The sequence below is a fragment of the Rhinolophus ferrumequinum genome, chromosome 11 (assembly GCF_004115265.2).
Source record: "Rhinolophus ferrumequinum isolate MPI-CBG mRhiFer1 chromosome 11, mRhiFer1_v1.p, whole genome shotgun sequence".
NCBI lineage: Eukaryota > Metazoa > Chordata > Mammalia > Chiroptera > Rhinolophidae > Rhinolophus > Rhinolophus ferrumequinum.
The window spans coordinates 35,302,085-35,323,254 of record NC_046294.1 but is presented as its reverse complement, the minus strand read 5'-3'; the positions used below and the strand labels follow the sequence as shown (position 1 = coordinate 35,323,254).

General features: G+C 49.5%; 1 protein-coding gene across 1 annotated transcript in view; it reads right to left on the bottom strand.

Moving 5' to 3' along the window:
- The window catches only part of PTPN5 (protein tyrosine phosphatase non-receptor type 5), a 55,314-nt gene extending 34,747 nt beyond the window's left edge, over positions 1-20,567 (bottom strand). Inside the window, exons 1-2 of the mRNA XM_033121110.1 lie at positions 20,384-20,567; positions 1,657-1,733 (exon numbers count right to left, since the gene is read on the bottom strand). Coding sequence (XP_032977001.1) covers positions 1,657-1,681 — 25 coding nt within the window. The 5' untranslated portion in view covers positions 1,682-1,733; positions 20,384-20,567. The remainder of the gene's footprint in view (positions 1-1,656; positions 1,734-20,383) is intronic.
- Between the last annotated feature and the right edge of the window lie 603 nt (positions 20,568-21,170).

The window sequence follows — 21,170 nt, the reverse complement described above, 5'->3', positions numbered from 1 at the left end:
TTCCTCTTAAAATTATCAAGTTCTATGACTGGACCACTTTTAGAGTCAGAAAGAAAAGTTCTGCATCCCTCAGAAAGAAAAGTTCTGCATCCCGTGGGCCAACAGGCCACTCTTTAATTTCTATGTATTGGGTTTATGCCATCTTCCTAAGACACACACAGAATGAATCGGCTGCCTCCTTCACGAAGCAGCCTTTCAGATAATCGCAGACAGCTCTCACATCCCTTTGGAGAATTCTTTTCTTCAAGCTAGTTGTTTCCGGTGCTCACCAACGACTCCTGTGCAGTGGTGGCATCCATCCTAGACCAGTGTTTTGAGCAATGGCACCCCCTACTGGATAAGGTGTGAATTGCACTCCATGCTTACCTTGCCGCCTGAGGAGCTTCCACAGTAGCTGGGGCAATGGCTCATGGTGTGAAGAAAATAACCACTTATTTCAAAGAGTCATCACTTTAGAGCAGGGGTGTCAAAACTGCGGCCCGCGGGCCAACTGCGGCCCGCAATCCATTGTTAATTGGCCCGCAGCAAACTCCAAAAATATATTTAGTTTACTTAAATAAACCAGGTGAGGCAATAGTACTTCACTTCGAGTGAGTGGCCCGGCCCGGCTGTTTGTGTATTTCACTGAATATGGCCCTTGGTAAAAAACGTTGAAAAAAGTTTTGACACTCCTGCTTTAGAGGCATACCTAGTTGTTTTAAATGTCTACCTGAAAGAGTGTCATTGAAAACTCCATCCTAAGGTTCCTTGCCAATCATGAGGTTTCTGATAAGCTACAGGTTTGGAACTTCAACATTAGAATTCAAATGCCTGGTTTTTTTGTTTTAAAGAAAAAGGTTTGGAAGGAGATAGGAAAATGTATGCTGCGTTATAGGATTATGGTGATTTTTCTTTTCTTTTTTTCATTTATCTTTATTTTCTAATATTTCTACAATGGATATTTGTTATAAGAAGAAAAAAAACAATAAAAATTTTCTAAAAAGAAAAAAAACACACAACCCCCCCCAACCCAAACACACACACACACTTTCCTTCCCTTTATTCCTTCCAAGTCTGTTATCACGAACTGAGTATGTGAGCTACCAATGGGACATGCTGCCACCCATGGGCAGGAGTGGCTTGGTAGTCTTTGTGGTGACCGCAATGGCCTCTGGTTCAGACAGCCAGGCTCCCCCCGAGTGTGGTCAACCAGACTCAAACAGCACAAGGTGACATTCACATCCAGGCTTCTCCGCAGGGCTGTCAGGTAGTTTCTCCACATCATCCACCCCACCCTGGGTTCATGCCACAGAAAGGTTGTTTGTGTTTCCTAATCTTACCTCTTAAAGTGTGCCCAACACACTCCTGGGCAGCGGTCATGTTCTGATCAGTCCTGGACTCCCCAGCTCTTCACCCTTCTCTCTATCCTCCCAGTCTACCCTCAGTGACCCGCTCTTCTCAGCCCAGAGCAGCTCCAAATGATGACAGGTCAGAAAGACATCAGGGATTACAAAAACAAATCCTCATTTAAAGGAAGACCTACGGACCAGCTGAGTCACTCCTCTCCAGCAAGTTCACAGCTAACCAGGCTTTACTTCAGCCCCAGTGACATCTGGGACTCTCGCCCTCCATTCAGAAGCCTGGGTGGGGGGGGACCTGAGTGCTGGGAAGACTCACCCGGCAGCCTCTCACTGCAGCACATGTCCAGGGCCCCTCCCTCGGAGTCATCAGCAGCGTGATTCTCTCTCTCCCTCCTGCAGGAGGACGAAAAACATGAGACGATGCTGTTGAGCTGGGATCCAGACAAAAGCCTGAGCAAAGGTAAAAAGCCTTCCTTTCTTGCATGGTGTCCCTTTGAATAACCCCACCCCATCAGGGGGACCTGAGGACAAGACCAACGTGCCGAGGGGTCAGGCTGCAGAGGCAGGGACAGGGTTCTGCAGGTATCTCCCGTGAGCAATCATTGGCAGCAGCAGCAGCAGCCCGATAACCATCATTACCACCATCATCTCTACCATGGAAGGAGCGCTTACTATGTGAAAAGCACTTTACCAACTTTATTACACTGAGTCTCCATCATGACCCCATGAATTAGGGGTCATTAAACAGGCTCAGAGAAGTTAAGTAACTTGTCCAAGGTCACCTGGCTCCCCAAGGTGGAGCTGGGTAGGAAATTACAGCCTAGGACTCTAGGCTCATGCTCTTACCGCTGCGCTGTTCTTCTTCCTAGTTCCTGTGGGTTTCATAGTTGAAAGCATGGGTGAGCAAGAAGAGGGGTCCAGGTAAGACACAGGCTGTGTCCGGCCCCCCAAAGCCTGCAAGTGTCCAGTGCCTCAGGCAGTGGACAGCGGGATGCGAAATTCTTCTCCAGAAATAGGCAGAAGAAGTAGCCCTCTTTCGAGACTATGAGGGACTATGGGGGGGTCTAGCTTTCCCAGCTGACTGATCCAGGGGGGACACACTCACTAGCCTGGGTCAATCAGATTGTCTTGCCTGCACTTTTCAAATGCACTCCAGAGGGCCTGGAGTCTTCAGTCGCTGGTGCTGAATCACGGTAGCCACAGTGCCCTGGATTAAAGGTCGGAAAAAAATCTGCTGCTGAGGGCTGCCGCATTCTTGCCCATTCTGAATCCTGAATGGGTAACATGTCCATCAAGACCAAGAGATACCTCAGAGTCCTTCCTCTAAATTCCAGCATTTTAGCTTAAGCCAGTGAGTGGGATTTGATTTCTGAGATCGGCAACCAAGAGAAACTTTAATATAGCCTCATTAGCATAACACTTCCAAGAAATCTGAGAGGTCAGCTGCTTCTCTGCCCACCAGTCCTGCTGTCCTGCCTCCCAGACTGGTCCTAAGGCTGATTTCAGGCCTGGCTGCAGATCTGAAACAATTAAGGGCAGACAGGCTGGGTTAAGGTGCTCGCAACTGGCTCTGCATTATTTTATTTTTTCCTCATTGCAGTTGGCAGGGTGTCTGAGAATCCCACATCCCAGAGCTCAGCTCTCCTGCAGAGAGGTCTGCTATTGTCAAGGCCCTTTAAATGTCTCCTGGGTCCCTCTACTTTTCTCCCTCTCCACCACTTCCATCTTGGTCCAAGCCAGCATTTCTTGCCTAGATCACTGCAGCAGTATTTTAACTGGTCTCCAGCATCCATTCAGGCTGGCCTCCAAAATAGTCTCCATATGCTCCAATACACATGGCTTCATAGGTTGTGCAGTTTACAACCTGCACAACCGAATGGAGCAGGCCTGAGTTAGAATCAACTCTTTCAAAACTCAACATTTAATATATAACCTCCCTTGAAAAACTGTTTTAATGGCATCATACTGTGCTTAGAACAAAGATAAAAATCCTTTAACAAAGTTTACTAGATCTTGCATGATCTGACACTTGTTTATCTGTTCAACCTGATTTCATGTTTCTTGATCTCTGCACTCTGGCCACTCTGGATAGGCTTTTTTCTTACAGTGAGTTTATACATACTTTTCTCTCTGCCTGCAGAACTCCCCCAGCTCAGTACTTTTTACTCATAGCACTTGACACAGTTTGAAATTTCATTTTAATTCATTCTATTATTTGAGTAACATCTATCGTAACCATTAGACTACAAGCTACATGTGGGCAGGGACCACCATTTCCTTTTTATTTACCATTATATCTTCAAAGCCTCACACAGTGCCTGGCTCATAGTAGGTGTTCAATAAATAAATACTTGCTGAAAAAAAAGAATGTTGGTCTGTCCTTCTTGAAAAAAACACCGCGAACCTCAAACATGGCTATTATCTGAGCTGCCTTGCGGGCAGATTTTTGTTAAGCTACTTGGAACCCTCCTCCAGAGCTACTATCCACAGTAGTCACAGAATTACACATCTGGAATGCCCCTCATTTTGCAGAGGAGGAAACTGAGGCACAGAATGGGGGCCTGATTCGCCTCAGGTCATACATCGTGCAGGGATTGGGATTGAAAACATTTCCTAATCCTGAGCTTTTTCTTTCTTTATGCTAAACAGCACCCCAGCTAGAGGGCAACCCATGAGGGCTGGCCCCCAGCTGGGTACAGAAAGGTAACCAAAGTATCCAGATACTTCTGGAAGGGGCCCCAGGGGTGACTCACAGCTGCTTTCACACCTTAAGCCTCCCTGGCCCCAAGCTGTGTTCAGAATAGCTTGGTGCTGCATGCGTGCAGAGGACTCTATAAATAAGCTTCCTAGAAAATGACTAATTTCATAATCAGAAAAGCAGAAAGAGTAGCACCTTGCATTTGTAGAAGAAAATGGAGCAAGAGTCCGCTGCTCGGTCCTGTAGTTGAAGGACTCCAGGCAACCTCAGCCCAAACCCATATGTCTAGATTTTGCAGGGGAGGGTTTTAATTAGATTTCCAAAGAGAAGAGATGGTCCATTCAGGCTAGATGGAGAAACCTCGTCTCTGGGCATTGCCTTCCTTCCTCCCTGCCAAGAGCAGAAATAGCTGCAGGCTCCTTCTCTCTCCTTTATCAGCCAGGCAACCGGAGCAGAAAACTGGCCTGTGACAACAGACAGAAACTTGCTGGGGTGACCACTCACCACTGCTGCGCTTAGAACCAGAGAACCCTGAGATGAAGGGACATCGCGCCCAGCCTGTCTCTCCTTCACTGGTGGAGAATGTCTGGGAGGTAAGAGATCCTTCCCAAAGCCATTGCCTCATTCAACAAGCATTTGCTGAGCACCCCTATGTGCACGGCACGAGAGCTGTCCCAGGAATACAGTGACCAACAAGCCAGGCCCTCCCTCCACAGCTCCCAGTCCCCCTGGGGAGACACATGTGCAAACATGATGGCACCCATACCTGCTTTAATTGACTCATGCACGTGACACCTTGGGAAGGGCTCAGTTCAGCTTGTGGTGAGGGGGCAGGAAGAAGAGAAAGTCTTCTCCAAGGGGAAGACAGGAGCTGGTTCCTAAAGGACGTTTCTAGGTGGATGAGGGGTCACAAGGGAAACACCTTCTTGCATAGTGCAGATTGCAAGAGCAAGGCGTGGAAGCCTGAGATGGACGGAACATTTGGCAGTAATTGGAAGCAGACTGGTCAGTGGGATGGGAACACGGAGGGGAATAGAACTCAGCAGGGGAACATGAGCAAAAAGCAGGCCTGGCTGCCAGGAATCCTGTCTCCTGGGGGACAGCCCTCTTCCACTTGACCATGGGGCTCCCCCACACTGCGGGGTGCCACAGGCTCTCCAACCCCTGGCCTGGACGGGGCAGGCCCATGACAGGAAGGCGGACCAGCAGGTGTGTTTGAGGAATGGACATTAGACCCAGCTGGTGGCGTCTGATCTGGTCCCAAATGACTCCTTCTTTTGTTGTGGTAAAAGTCACATAACAAACTTCATCATTTTAACCATTTTAAAGTGTACAATTCAGTGGAACTTAATACATTCACAATGTTGTGCAACTACCACCATTATCTAGTTCCAGAACATTTTCATCCGCTCAAAAGAAAACCATTAAGGACTCATTCCCTAGCCTCCCCTCTCCTAGCCCTTGGCAACCACTCATCTTCTCTGTGTCTCTATAGATTTGCCTATTCTGGATATTTCATATAAATGGAATCGTGCAACATGTGGCCTTTTGTGTCTGGTGTCTTTCGCTCAGCATACCATTTTCAAGGTTCGTCCCAGTTGTAGCAGTACTTCATTCCTTGTTTGGCTGAATAACATTTGACTGCAAGGATATACTACCTTTTATTTATCCATTCATTAGGTAATGGACCGAATCTGGGTTGTTGCCACCTTTTGGCTACTGCGAATAGTGCTATGAACCAAACTTCTCTTTCAAACTCTGCTTTCAACGTGCTTGTGACTTTGAGTGGTTCTGTCTCACCATGGGCCTGAGGCCTCACTTATAAAATAACTGGTCAGACTCTAGAAAGCTCCCTGTAGCTTGAATGTCATCACCGTCATCTGTCCATTCGTACGTGTGAAGGTAATGTGTGTCACGCAGCCACTCCACCCGTGCTGGTGCTAGAGACCTGGCCTGGACCAGCCTGCCCCATCTTCTCAGAGCTTGTGGCCTGTGGGGGGTAGACAGAACAGGTACCTGCTGTGGGCTGGGTGACGTGTTCTAAGAAGCCTGTCCAAGATAGGCTGGGAGCACCTCACCTCTGTCTGGGGGTGGAGTGGGGGACGAGTGGGTGCTGTTAGGAGGCTTCCTTGAACAGATGCCAGCTTTGCCCAGGATTTATGCAGAGAAATAGCTGACAGGTTTGGGGAGGGAGGCAGAGGAGCCTGAGCCTTCTCCCCAGGTGGGTGAGGGACGAGGAGGAGCTGGGATGCTGAAGCCAGGGTTCTTGGGTGGGAGGCTGAGCCCCCTGGAGCTTCCTGATCCAACCCCAGGCAGACATGCCTTCTACTTTGGATGTCACACTGGCTGCCAGTGCCCTCCAGACACCCTTCACTGCCGATACAGATCTCGGGCCACCCTCCCAAAGCCCGACCCCACCAGACTCCTCCATTTCCTGAGTCAGACCTGTCCACTCCCACCGCCAGTTCCTTCAGCCCGGAATTTCCTTCCCCATCCTGCCCAATCGTGTTCATTCTCAAGGTTACCTCTTCCATGAAGCACTCGCTGATCTCCCAGGAAGAAGCAAACTCTCCCATCTCTGGGCTCCCTCACACCCCCAGCTCACTTCCCTCTGCCGCTCACTTTGTTTTGCTGCTACAGTTAGCTGTTTATGCACCTGGCTCCTCCACCAGGTTTCCAGTAACTCAGAGCTTCCCCACCCCCTCAGCTACCCCTGCATCTTAAGTGTTCAGTGCAGAGCCTGAGTCTGTCGACATGCGTGTTAAAGGGCAAGGCAGGATCTTGGAGAAGCCAGCCAGACGATGGCCAGGAAGAGCCCACGTGCCATCCAGATTTCTATCAGCATGTTCAGCGTGTAGGGGCAGAGGACATGCCGGTTCCATGGAGAACAAATCATCAGGCTGACTACCTCGAGCAATGAGTCATGGTCCCAGAGCATGCACGCCGAGAGGGCTTGCCCTCCTCAGTGAGACGAGCTGCAAGGAACCACACACTCACTCACCTGGCTCCCTCATAATTCATTCCCAAGACGTCTAGATGGGGAAAGGTGGTATCTGGGACCAGGGCAGGAAGCTGTCTCAGCAAGAAACACTGGAGACGTGAATGGAGGCGAGATGTCAGCTTTAGAACATCCAAGTGGGGAAACTGAGGCAAGAGAGGCTAAGTGACTTGCCTCAGGTCACATAGTGTGTGAACAGTTGTTTTCAGGTAGTTAACAAAATCCTGATTTCGTTTTGGGAATTACCTTACTCTTCCTCTGGCACCCTGCCTGTCCCTTGTCGCTGGAAGGGCCCAAGATCAGAGGTCAGTTCCTGTCATTCTGTGTCATACCCCAAAGCCTTCTGATAAGTAGCTTTTCTGCCTAAGTTACTAAGAGTCAGTTTATGTTGCTGGCAACCAAAGGACCCAGACTGATATGTGCAGCAAACTCGTGGAACAGATAGGCTGTGAGCCCAGGACTCCCAATCCTTAGTTCACTGCTATTTCTATCCTGCCAAGCTGCCTACCCTCCCTGCCCAGCTGTCCACTGTCCAGCCATCTGTCCCCACGTCTGAGCAGACGGCAAACTTGGAGTGTTCTGGATCCCAAACACAGGGTCTGAGTGTTCTCTGCTTGGGATGTGCCCAGATAAATGATGACTTCTCCTCTATCCTGCTCTGTTGGTGGGAGACGGGGGCGTGAGCGTGGCAGAGACCCAAGGGAAGGGAAGATGGAAGGAAGGGTGCTGGAGAGGCCCAGCCTGCAGAGGGGTTCAGGCTCCTCAGACTTTTCTATCTTTCATGTGAGGCTGATTCAAGGACTGGACCATTCATTTGTTCAACGAGTGTTTACTAAACACCTACTATATACAGGCCATGGCACGACGCCCTGGAAATACAATGAACTATAGGCTCTCAGGGCACCATGGGGGAGTACAGGTAAGCAAAAGGCAATGGCACGTTTGACGGGAGAAATGCAGGCTGCTGTGGGGGCGCTGTGGGGTGCTGTGGGGGCACCTACAAGGCCCCTAAGGAAGCAGAATCAAGGAAGGTTCCCAGGAATAAATCTGTGACGCCCATGAAGGAGGAGTAGGGGCCAGGAGCTATGGTATGAGAGAAAAGCTGGTGGGGTGTTCCAGGCAGAGGGAGGACGCGTGCAGGCGCCTGGAGTTGAGAGAAAGCAGAGCACGTTCAAAAAACAGAAAGAAATTCAGTACGACAAGGGTGACAGGGGGCGGGAAACTGACCAAGATGCTCATTTGTGATGTTCTTCCTCTGGTTTGCCTTTTCCCTCTTCCTTTCCAGAGAGAAAAGGTGGACCTTAATTCTTAAAACAGCCCTTGGAGAAACATACTATTACCTGTATTTTCCAGATAAGAAAATGGAGATTCTGAGAAGTGAAGTAACCTGCCACAGGCCACACAGTTAGTAATGACAGATCTGCCCCTCACCTCCCAGTATATATTCTTAAGCTCTCTTCTCTTTTGGCCTTTGTTAAAACAATGCTCTGAAGGGAGAGAGTGAACAGGAATGAAACAGCAGGCTACAGCTGTTGCGACATATACAGACATACCTCATTTTATTGCAGGTCGCTTTATTGCACTCCATAGATGTTGCATTTTTTTAAAAATTGAAGGCAAGACCCTCCAGTCATAATCCAAAAAGATTATGACTTACTTTATTGCGATCCTCACTTTATTGTGGTGGTCTGGAACGGAACCCGCAATATCTTCAAGGTATGCATGTATGCTCTTTAAAAAATTCCTCACTGTAAGTCTATGGAGCAGCACGCCCATTTTACAGGTGAAGAAAGTAAGGCTCAGGGGGTGAAGTGACAGTGAGGCTCACACAGTAGGTGAATTAGTGAAGGAGCCTGGGGGAGACTCTAGCGTGCCTGTCCCCTTGCTCAGAGCTCTGAAGGAGCTCACTCCTGCAGGGCCATTTGCTTTGTGTGTCCCCTCAGGAACAGAACGACTGGAAATCCTTTGTCCCCCTGAAGAACTGCCCAGGGAGCCCCTCTTGGTTGATTGGCTTGGGTGGGGAATGTGTGTAATGCAGCTGTGCTACATTATGGGCCTGACAAATGCACTCACTGGCCAACGACTCAGCAACCCTGAGCTCTAGTCCTCGGCCACTGTGTCATCTTGGGCCAGTCATTTCCTCTCATATGAGTCTCAGCAGCCCCAAACAGAAGTCAAAGGACTTGAATTTAATGAGTTTTAAGGGCTTTGCCTTAAGGTCAAGTTTCAATTCTGGGGCTATCAAGGTTTCATGAGGTGGATGGTGGTGGAGCAGCAGGGAACCAGCAGAGGGCGCTCCCAGCACCAGGGAAACAAGGCTCTGGGGCCGCAGAGCCTGGCAAAGGCTGCCTCACCTTCAAATGTAGAGGGCAGATCCTGCTGAGGCCACGTTCCCCTGTAATAAGGAGTGCCTGCTTTGGATAGTCCTACCTGTGTGGTAGACAGGAGCCCAAAAGAAGATCAACTGAAGAGCAGATTTTCAGAGTTCAAAGGTCATCTGGTTTAACCGTCTGTTCTCCAAGACTCCGAAAACATTCTACTCTGCTCCCTCTCTACATCCCCTCTAATCCCCAGGTATACAGTTTAATTTACAAAGAGAAAATAGGCGATCACAAATGTGAAGGCGTGATCACACTTCTTGTGGGGGTGTTCTGGTATTTCCATTCAGTTAGATGCTCGCTCTTATTTGTAACGTCTTGGAATGCACTTTTCCCTTCACTGGAAAAGCCCGCTTTTCCCTTCTCTGCTTGGAAAACTCTTTAAGGCTCTTCGAAGACACTGTTCAAAGCTCTTTGGTGGAACCCTCCCTGACTCCCTTAGGAAGACCTGGGTACTCCCTCTTCTGTTCGGTAATTACCTGTTGGTAACTTGTTTCCCTGCCTCACCAACTTGTGGTTTATAACCACTGCAGCCTCTTTGTACCGCGTGCTTCCTGTGCACTGGGTACTGTGCCAAGCGCTGTGCATGACCTCATTCCTCATTATAACCCTATGAGCCAAACACAGTTACCATCGTCCCCCCACACACGTGGAGACTGGGACCTGGAGAGACCCAGTCACTTGCTTAAGGTCACACAGTTGTTAAGTGGCACACCCAGGCTTCACACTGAGTTTGCCTCAACCCCAGGCTCAGACTTTATTTACACAATTAGGTTTACAGCCTCTTATATGGATTTTCCTGTTTCCCATGCTTAATACTCTATCTGGCGCCAGGCAAATATTCAAGACATATTTCTTAAACAAAATAAATGAAAAGGGGGCTAGAGTTTGAGCATGTATAAATAGCTCATTCAAAACACTACAAAGCACAGGCTTTGGGATCTGCCCGAGCATGAATCAAGTCTCCCCTACTGGCTGCCTGATTTTAAGCAAGACACTTGACTTCTCTGTGCCTCAGTTTCCTCATCTGTGAAATGGGGATACCAGTGTCTACACTTCAGAGGGATCTATGGAGATAAAATGAATTTTGATCCTTACACAAAGTTTTTACACGAGGCGCATGTAAAATGCTTAGAACAGGGCCCAGCACTTGTAGATTCAGAGAACAAACTGATGGTTGCCAGATTGGGGGGGGGGGGTTGGGGAGCTGGGTGAAAAGGGTGAAGGGATTAAAAAACAAAAAGAAGCAAAAATTTAAAAAGCTCCGATTTGCAGCATTTGCTGATTTCCATGGTATAAATGCTCCCATCGTAGCTGATTTCAAGCTATGAATGTGAGGGTTATGCTGCCAGTCCTGGAAGAGGTCAGAAATTTTACTCTAACTCTTGATGCCTCAGTTTTATCATCTGTAAAATGGACCAGTAGTAGCACCCAACTCAGTATTGTTGTGATGAGTAAACAGAAAGCTCTTAGAATACCTCACACATACTACACTATGTAACTATTAACTAATACTACTGTTGTTAAGAATTTCAACAACACTTAGGCTCACTGCTGCTTGTCTGGCTCTGACACCGGCCCAGTCCCAGCACCTGGCCTCCCGCCTATGCCCTGGCAGGCAGAGTCAGTCTTGATCATCTGCTTTCTAGTACTGAAGCCTGTCTACTCTTGCAGCTCTCCCCCACCCACCTGGAACTAGAATTCTGACCTAGCCTGTGCTGGTTACACACCCACCCCGATCCCCAATGACTGTGCTGTGGGTTCTACCTGCCTCTGGTTTCAGCCCTAGACGTCTCTGATGCCAAGCCCTGGCCTGGACGGCCAGGACCGCCTGTGCCTTGCTCCACATTGTCCCGGAGGGTCCCATTTGACATCTGCTCTCTTCTCCAACCACTTCTCACGGGACATGTAGCACTCACAGAGGGGAGAGCTGGGGTTCAGAGCTAGGATGGCTCCCACCTGTAGCTAGGGAGGCCCCTAGCTCCTGCCATCCCCATAGTCCTCTGTCGGGACCTATCCCTCAGCCTCTAATTGAACCCTTCCGTGCTCAGGCTAGCTAAGCTGTGGCAGCACAGGCCGGGAAGATGCTGGCACTTTAGGGTTTGGTAGAAGAGTCAGGTAAACTGATTCAGAAGTAAGGCCTGGCAGAGGCTACGTTTGAGAGCATTAGCTAGGTCTGAGGCTCTTTTGCCAGGAGAGAATAGAATGTGAGCTAGGGAGTCAAAGGGAATGGGGAAGAAAAAAAAAGCCAGATGGGACTTGGAATCAAGGTTGAAAAGGGTCTGACCTCTTGAATTGAGATTGAATAAATCTTACCTGCATACCTACTATGTGCCACATGCTTTCCAATCCCTATTTCATGCGACCCATGTGACAACCTTGTGAAGAAGACATCATTACCCCACTTTGTACAGGAGCGACGTACTAGGCACTCAGCAGGGCTACAGATTGGTGTGAGAGCAGGGAAGTGGTCACTCTGGTCCTGCCCAGGTGCCCGATGGAGGAGACAGGACGAAGCCTGGTCCTGGGCCAAGGGGAGTTGATTCTCTCTCTGCCTTGTGCCAGTGGACAGCTGGCAACCTGGGGCCTCGGGTGTGCTGCCAACAGAGATCCTCAATCAAGGGTAGAATTCCTCATAACATGATAGACTGACCATCCTGACGTCACACACCTCAGGGTACCCACGGTTCTCTGGAAAAAGGATGGATTCAGAGGCAGAGAGAACTGGTTGAAAGGCTGTGTTTTGCCACCTTCTCCCCCTCGGGGCCAGTGTCTGAACCTCTCTGAGTCTCAGTGTCTTCCTCTGGGACATGGGAGCAAGAAGAGCTGCCTGATGCAGGGTTGTGGGAATGACCACGGAAGTGACTGACATAAAGTATGAGGCAACCTGAGGCAGACAGCCTCCTCGTCATTACTGCTGACTTGGCTCTGCACCTCACTTCCAGGCTCCCTCTAAGTCAACCCAGCACGGGACACGCTCCTGCTCTTTGTACTTGGCAGTGCCATCAGTACAAAGGTCTGTTTCCTTATTCCTCAGGCTCTGTCAGGTGTTTCTGGAGCTAATGAGAGCAAGGCAGGAAACAGTAGCTTGAGGACGAGTGGGGCCTCCGACTCCTCTCGTCTCTGGAGAGCCCCGGACTGTTTGTAGGTCCCTCACGTCAGACCCAGAATCCTTGGGAAGGGAAGGTCAAAGAACCAGAAACCCGACTTAGTAGGATTCCCCAAATCCTCCTCCATCAGGAAAATGCCCCCTTCTTCCAGCCACAGTCACTCTTGCTTCTCAGCCTTTGTCTTCCGTTCCTTCTTCCTAGATGGGCCTCCCTGCTCCTCCCCTCTGAGCTGTGGGCACCTGCCTTTCCAAGGCCTGCTTCAGCTCAGACATCCTCCAGGAAGCCTCCCCAGGGAGTCTGGTACATACTGACCTCTCTTCTGGCTGAATGCCCCCCAACCACCCAGCATTTGATGGGTGACTCAGAATCTAGCAATGGACTTTACCCCACCCTAGCTGTTCCCTGGCTCTTGGATTCTGTGAGCTTCCCTGGCTGAGAAGGGACAAGGGACGGGCCTCTTTCAATATCCCCCCAAACAGGGAGTCCAGTGTAGAGAAGGAAGGACGGAGAGTAATGCACATCCAGCTTTTTCCTGTACACTCAGATTTTGAAGGAGGATGGGAAGAAGTGGGAGAGAAGGAAGGAAGAAATGAGTGAAAAGGAGTGAAAAAGGAGGGAAGGGCAGCTGCGTGGCTCAGGACCGGGGTCACAAGAGGACAGATTAAGCCCATGCACAGGCTGCCTTGGATCATGCTTTAAGGTTCTGTATGAATTACCCTCTGACTATGTAACTCCCTTGCTCAACAGACTCCTGTTTAAAACTCTTGGAACTCACCTCCTCTAGGCAGCCTTCTCTGATTGACTCTGATCTTCTCTCCATCCCCTTGGGTGCCTGAGCTGCACTGCTTGGCATTCATTGATACCATTTCCCATGTTGACAGGCCCCCTGGGGAAGGGCTGGAGGTCTCTGCCTCACTGGCCCCGAGTTTCATGCAACATTTATCATTCGTAGTCAGAGATTATAACTGTCTTTTTGGACCACCTCTCTTTTATCAGCTTCAGAGGGTGGTTTCAGACATATTTTACAGTTATTTTAAACCCAGCTTGTCTCTAAGATAATCTTGAGATGTGACCTATCATAATTTTATATCAATTTCTTTACTATCAGGCTCTGAGCTGGGCTGGTGGGAATACACAGACGACTAAGACCCGGTCCCTGTCTCAATCAGCTTCCGGCCCAGTAAGTGAAGTCTGAAATGTGCTAAGTGTCAGCGGAGGCTGTCTTACAGGAGTGCCTAGGAGGGCACAATGGGAGAGTCTGGGAAGCTGCACAGATCAGTGATGTGATATCTGAGCACCGCAAGGACAAGCAGTTCACCAGACAGTGGGGGAGGGCGTTTCTGGCAGAGAACACTGTGCTGGGAGAAGGAAGGCACCTCAGTGTGGCTGGACAGGGGGCAGGAGAGCGGACTCACATCACATGGCAGAGGGTTTTCTACATCAGGTTGTGACATACTGACTTTAACTCATAGCCCATGTTTTTCTCCTGGATAGCTGTGGGAGCCAGGCAGCTATCCCCACGCTATTTGGCAATTAGAGGTCTATGCATGTCAGGGAATGTGGGGGCACAACAACACGGACGGATCTCAAAACCTACTTTATGACACACAACACCACATGCTATCTGATTCCATGTATATGAAGTCCAAGAACAGACAAAACTCACGACAATGACAGCAACGGGCACAGTTACTACGGAGGGCGGGCACTGACTGGACAGGAGAAAGAGAGGACTTTCAGGGGCCATGGAAATGTTCCACATCTCAAACTGAATGGTTGTTAGATGAGTTCGTGCAATCGTCAAAACTTAATGAAACACTGTACATTTCTGCATTCATGAAATACAGAGGGCGCCAAAAAAAATGTATACATACTGTAAGAAAGGAAAAAACTGTATTAAAATTGTAATACTCAATATATACCGATAACAAAAGATGAATACAAGTCATGTGTATACATTTTTGTGGTACCCCTGGAATATCTTTAAAATGTGTGTGAGCATTATTTTTGGTTGTCACTATGACTGAAGGGCGTTACTGGCAAATATTTAGCGTTGGGGCCAGGGATGCTTTCACAACAAAGAACTCTCCTAACCAAAGGCTAAGAGGATCCCTGTTGAGAAAAAGTGTGCAGGCCACAGGAGCTACAGGAGTTTAAAGAACAGAGAGAACTGGCTACGTCTGGATTTGGGAAAGACAGAGCCATGGCAGTGATGGGAGCTCACAAGGTCCAGGCATCTCAGGGCAGTGAAGTGACGCAGAGGGTAGACATGTGACCACCACTGTCACTCTTAGACCTTGTCTTTGGCCAACTGCAGCAGGAAGGAGGGTGGTTTTTGTTCTATGTGCCACAGTTCAGTGACAAAAGCTTTCTTCAGTCTGAGAGTCTGGGAATTTCAGAACTCTGCTAGACATTGGTGGCCAAATGTTCGTCCCACATCTCACCAGATGCAGAGAAGATGGTGACGGTGTTGAAGAAAGGGGGGAAATCTTATTTCCCATAATGCCATGGTTTAAAATAAGGAAGAGATTTTTAGTGATGACACTGTTTAAAAACTAAAATGGGTTTTTTTAAAATTTTTTTTTTTTTAAATAGGGGAATATTGGGGAACAGTGTGTTTTCCCAGGACCCATCAGCTCCGAGTCAAGTTATTGTTTTCAATCTAGTTGTGGAGGGCGCAGCCCACCGGCCCATGTGGGAATCAAACCAGCGACCTTGGTGTTATGAGCACCGTGCTGTAAGCAACTAAGCCAACCGGCCGCCCCAACTAAAATGGGTTTTTAATTTTTCTTTTTGGGGGGCTGACCTGAGTTTCCATGTTTTTTAGAGGCAACAAGAGAGGCAGCATCAGATAGAATTGGGACCACAGCACCTAGAGAGTCTATGATCCTAAGAAGACTAGACCACATGTCAACTCATGCTCTCACAAGGTCCAGGCTAATATCTGGCTGTGTCTGCTGATGGGACCATCCCATCTCCTCTGTGACATCCCATCCACAAAATCATCGAGTGCCACAGGAGGCCACACCCCCACTGTGTGACACTGGTCACTGTCCTCCAGAAAGACAATGATGTGGGGCTGCAGATAAAACAGGTCACAGGGCTGAGTGCTTCAGGGACCCATAAACTCCAGCCCTCCACTGGGGAGATGGGGAAACTGAACTTGGAAGAGGGGAAGGACCTCACCCCAGGTCACTTAATCATGAGTAAGCTTAGGACTGAACACAGGTGCTTACACACACACAGTGGTGCTGACCCACACCAGTAAGAACACTGCTTCATACATACTTCATGATGAGTTGGTTAAACTGTTGGTGCCATATGCTTTGAAATGTTCACATATGTCCCTGTGTTCAACTTCATGGAGGCAAAAGCTTTCAACGATTAGCCATCTTCTGGAGCTGTTCCATTCCTACTTATAGATCCATTTAAACAATTAATTAGGTGCCTTTAGAATTTATCCTTCCATAAATAATTTCTCTCTCCCCACTCCCCTCTCTGTCTTTTCAGGAATCTGTCAATTTATCAGAGAAGATGACAATTTGTTGTTCCACAAATGTAGGTCTTTGTGCTAGAGATGAGTTTCTTTAAAGTCTGAATGAGAGAAATGGCTGAGGGCACAAGAGTTGCACAGGGAAAGTTCGAAATGAGGCCAGAGGTTGTGTATGCACTGGAAGGGGATGAGAGATGACCAAAAATGTTACCATCTTAATTGTTTTACAGTCTTTTCAAGTATATTTTACTATTTAGTCTTAATCAACAGCAATGTCTATAATATCAAGACACACTGAATAATACATACAGATTTGATTCAAATTTTCATGTTTAAATGACAACATATTCAAATCATCTGAGCTTTATCACTTTGATCACACTATACCTTACTATGCCCTTACTATGTCATAATATCTTTATTTAGTGGTTCATATAAGCTCAAGATATGAAGTTCCACACATAAATGCTTATTTCCAACTTTCATTCACTCAGCAACTATTTAGTGAGTCACTGCTGAGTGTTAGGCTGGTTTACCAGGCATAAAGAATACAAGAATAGGCCTCAGATTCTCTTGGACTCATGAACACTGTGATTTCTTATTCCTCAGGCAACTACATGGTCTGGCCCTGCTCCTCTCTCCCATCTTTCTCCTTACCACCCTTCCCCTTTGCCTATCTCTTACAGCCACACTTGCTGTTCCTTGAAAGCACCAAGCGATTTCGACCCCAGTGCCTTTGCACTTGTGGTCTCCTCTTCCCAGAGTGCTTTTTTGTTCCCCAAGGTCTCTTCCTCACTTGATTCAGGTCTTGGTTCAAACATCACCTTCTTAAAGACAATTCTATTTAAAGGCAAATCTCTTCCTCCACTCTTGCCTCCAGTTACCCTGCTTAATTTTTCTCCAGAGCATTGCTCACTCCCTTCAAATGTTATATCTTTGCTTATATTTTATTTTCTGTCTACCTTGGTAGAGCTTGGGCAGGAAGTTCTTTTTTTTTTTTTTTCAGCAATGTATCCTTAGAGCCTAGGACAACCTGTCATGCAACAGATGTTTATGTGTATTTGGAGAAAGAATGAATGAAAAAAGGAACCAGCTCTTGAGTTTGGGGAGCTCAGTGAGCCAGCTTTGCAGGAGGAGTTTTTATGGTTCCCTGTCGGATCCATGGCCCCCACTTTAAGCCTCCTCACTGCTCCCCTGTTGGGCTCTTTCTGTGAATGGCATCCTTAGCCACTGAGGCTCAAAATCTTGCCATCACTTCTCATTCCTCCCTCCCTCCAGCACTCCCATTCAATGAGCTGCCACTTTTGGTGACACTGGAACCTCCTGCATCAATTCCTTTTTCTCTTCACTCTTACAAACACTCCCAGTCCAGACCATCGTTCTCTCTCACCTAGACTGTCACTGTTTCCTACCTGGGCTCCCTGCCAGCAGGCTCTCCACCTCCAATCTGGTTGCTACTGAGTGGCCAGAGTGAGTTTCCTAATAGCCAGGTTTGATCATGTCTCTCCCCGACTCAAACACTAAAGGCTAATCCCTTAGCTTGGCACTCAATGCCCCCAGCAACTACTTCCACCCTCCTACTCAGCCTTGCTTCTCACTGCTCCTCTTTCATCCCTTTTGCACCAGTTGGAACGAACTGCTTTCTTGTTTCTACACGTGCCCTAGAAGCACTTATACTGTTTCCACTACTTGCAATATTTCCCCTCCTTTCTTCCATTGAACAAATCATTTAGACCCAGCTCAAATGCTACCTAGCTTCTCCAAGAAGCCATTCCTAATCTTCCAGAAGAATAAAACCCTCTTTCTTCTCCACTCTTTCCAAGGGGTTATCTACCTTTCTTTTAGGACAGATCTTGGAAAAGGACAGGCACTGTGACATAGAACAAAGAGTTCATAATCTAGAGTCAGATGATCTGAGCTGGAGGTACAACTCTCTGGCTCTGAGACTTTTACAGGACACCCCCGTAGATAAGTTAAACTCTGAATCTTAACTTCCCCATCTATAAAATGGCAACAATAACACTATTGATATCATGGGTGTGTTATGAGGATTAAGTATAAGTTACAGAGTGTAAGAAATGCTTTGGCACAATATAAATTAATAAATTGAATCACACTTAGGTGTGAAATAACTGATAAAACAAAAGTGCGACTTCTCCCAGGCAGTTTGCCTGGATGTCTTATGCTGGCTGAGCCTCAAATCCAGGAACAGGTCGGAGGGGAGGGATTTTGAGGGAGAGGGACTTTGAGGCCCTAAAAATCCCATTCCTTGGGCAATCTGAAAAAGGGAAGAAGTGAAGGGTATAGCCATAAAGCTGGAGCCCTAATGGTATTATAGTTACTTATTCCTGAGCTTTTTCTAGGCCCCAGGCACTGTGCTAAGTACCCTTCATAAATTATCTCATCTCATTTCTTCACAGAGTCATAGAAGAAAACCAGGCCCACAGCAGTTATAAAATAAGTGCTCCCCTTCCCACCCCCAACAATGCAGACATGCAAGATATCCTGAAACTCTTCAAAATGATGATCTTATTTTTGGGATGGAGAAACTGAGACCCAAGAGGTTATGAGCGTTTAATGAAACTGTCCAGCCCGTGAGGAAATGGGCCTGGAACCCAGATCTCTTCACTCTCAGGGTGGGAGCCACTGCGTTGCAAAAAGGGGCCAATACTCATTATGAAGTCTACACAAATGGTGCTTCTGGGGCACAATGCCATTTAGGCGGACTACAATATGAATTGTGGCTCCTGGAGTTAGTCAGGTGGTCACCCTGGCTCTGCTTCATGCCACACTGCTCACCCCACCCAAGAAGGAAGCTCCTGAGGCAAGAGGCCCCTAGAGACTGAACCGTGCCCTCCTTGCCAACTATCCCATCCAATGGAGTCTCCTCAAAGGTAATTGGCTTTGTCCATACACCACCCAGCTTGCTCTCCTTCAACATACCTCTCAGGGCACCCTCTCTGTGCCCTTGAGGGAGCCTTGCCCTGAGCTGTCACCCGAGCCTGATAAGGCTGTAACTCAAGCTTCCCCAGTAGCTTTGTCAGCAACACCAACAACCACACTCAACAAACATCAAGGAGGAAGAGGTAACCTGACATGAAGGACTTGAGGACTTCCATCCACGGAGGGATGATGAAAGGGGCCTCGTAGGATTAGAAGACCTAGGCCTTTACAAAGGAGGGAAGAGTGACGGCGAAAGCATGCAGTCAGGCAGGTCAAAGTAGGGGAAGGGGATGACTCCTTGAATGCCACATCACCTGGTCCAATTGAGGACACAGGCCCAATGACTCCTGGGAGAACCAGGGTGTACACCTTGGAATCTGATCTGTCCAGGACTGATTCATTCTCTAAAACTAAACCCCAAACCTGGAGCACTTGCATAAGAAGAGAGCTCTCCTCTGAGGCGGAAAGAGGCAAATGAAAGGCTAACCCCCCCCTTTTTTTTTTTTTACAGTAAGGATGGTAGTAAATGAATGGCACCTGCTGCTCCGAGTGGGGGCGGGGCTGGAATTACAAAGACTTTCAAGGTACACTCAGATGAATTCTGGGGTTCTGAGGCTTCAATGGGAGCAGGATAAAATTGTGTAGGGGTGCGGAATGAGTATGAAAGCCGGGGACCCCAGATTCTAATGCAGGCTTTGCTACTAATTCTCCGGTGACCTTGGTCAAACCGCATCACTGGGCCTCAGTTTCCCCATCTGTAAAATGAGGGGGTTAAATGAGTTCCAAAGGTTCACCTTATCCTGACTCTAAGCCACATGATCCTTGTTAAGGTGAAACCCCTTAGGGCTCTGACCTAGGCAGTCTCCAAGTTTTGCAGGAACCTGGGCCTCATCTAGAAAAAAGGGGCATCCTGGAGGAGGGGAATGCGCTGGGCTTTTATTTTGGAGGTAGGTGGGAAGCGAGTGATTTAAGCTACATGGTCCGGGGGAGGAGAAGCGAACCAAGGCTGAGAGCCGCAGTTTACAAGCCAACAGGCTAGCGGCGATCTCTAACCTCCTTCCGGAGCTTCAGACACTGGAGAGACGATGCTGCCAAGAACCGCGCGCGCACAAACCCTGGTCGCAGAGGCTCGGACCCGGGACCATCACCCCATCCCTCCCTAGCATCGCTTCCGAGCTCCGTGGGGAGTGGCTGTTACTCCCTCCCGGCTCCCCAGCGCCCGGCCCCCTCCCGCAGTGTGGGGGACCCCTCCCCCAGCCCGGGGGCGTCGGAAGCCCTATGGGGGCGTGGCGGGGGCGGGAGCGGGTTCCGCGGCCCTGGGGGCTGGAGGAGGTCTCAGTCGCGAGGCCGCCCCGGGAGGGACCCCGTGCCCTCCGCCTCCCAGCTCCCCACACAAAGGCGCCGACGGTGACGCCACACTTACCGGCCAGAGCGGGCTCCGGGCGCCGGCGAGCGGGCAGGCAGGCAGGCCGGCGGGAGGTTGTGCAAGCGAGTGTGCGTGTGTCTGCGTGTGTCCCTGTGAGTGTCTGCGCGAGTGTGTGTGTGTGTGTGACAGGGCCTCGCTAAGCTCTATGCGTCTGCGTGTGCGGGGGCGTCCGTCCGTGGGTCTGTCCGCCCAGCGCTCTGTCCCGCGTTCCGTGCGCGCTCCTTCGCGGGACCGCCCCACCAAATGCGCTTCAGCTGCGGAGTCGCGGGCGCAGCTGCGGGGTGGGTTCGGCACCCCCCAGCCCCAGCTCCGCCCCGCCTCCCGGCAGGCTTGTGCAGCTCCCCGGGAATTGCGCAGGGCCGGCGGGGCTGGAGGGCGGGAGGTGGGAGCTCCGGCAGCGCCCAGGGCCCGAGTGAGGCCGATCGCAGACCCTTAATCCTGACCCAGATCTCGGGCGCCCCCTCCCCGACTCTGCTCGGAGTCCCCGCAAGCACCGCCCCCGCGCCGAGGTTGCCTGGACAGGGAGGGCGGGGTGACAGGAGAACCGCATCCATTTCATTCATGACTTTCTCCTCCTGGGAGCCCCAGGCCCGGGCTGCGCCGCTACGGCGAGTCAGAGGGATCCCCGCGGCACCGTGCGCGCCGAGCCCGGCGTGGGACAACAGGCAGACAAATGGGGGTAGGGGAAAGTGAGACAAAGGGGTCAGGGCTGGGGGCGCGGGTGTGTTGCGTGGAGGGGCGCTGTGGCGTTACCCTCCTGAGGCTCGCACGATGCCCACACCTG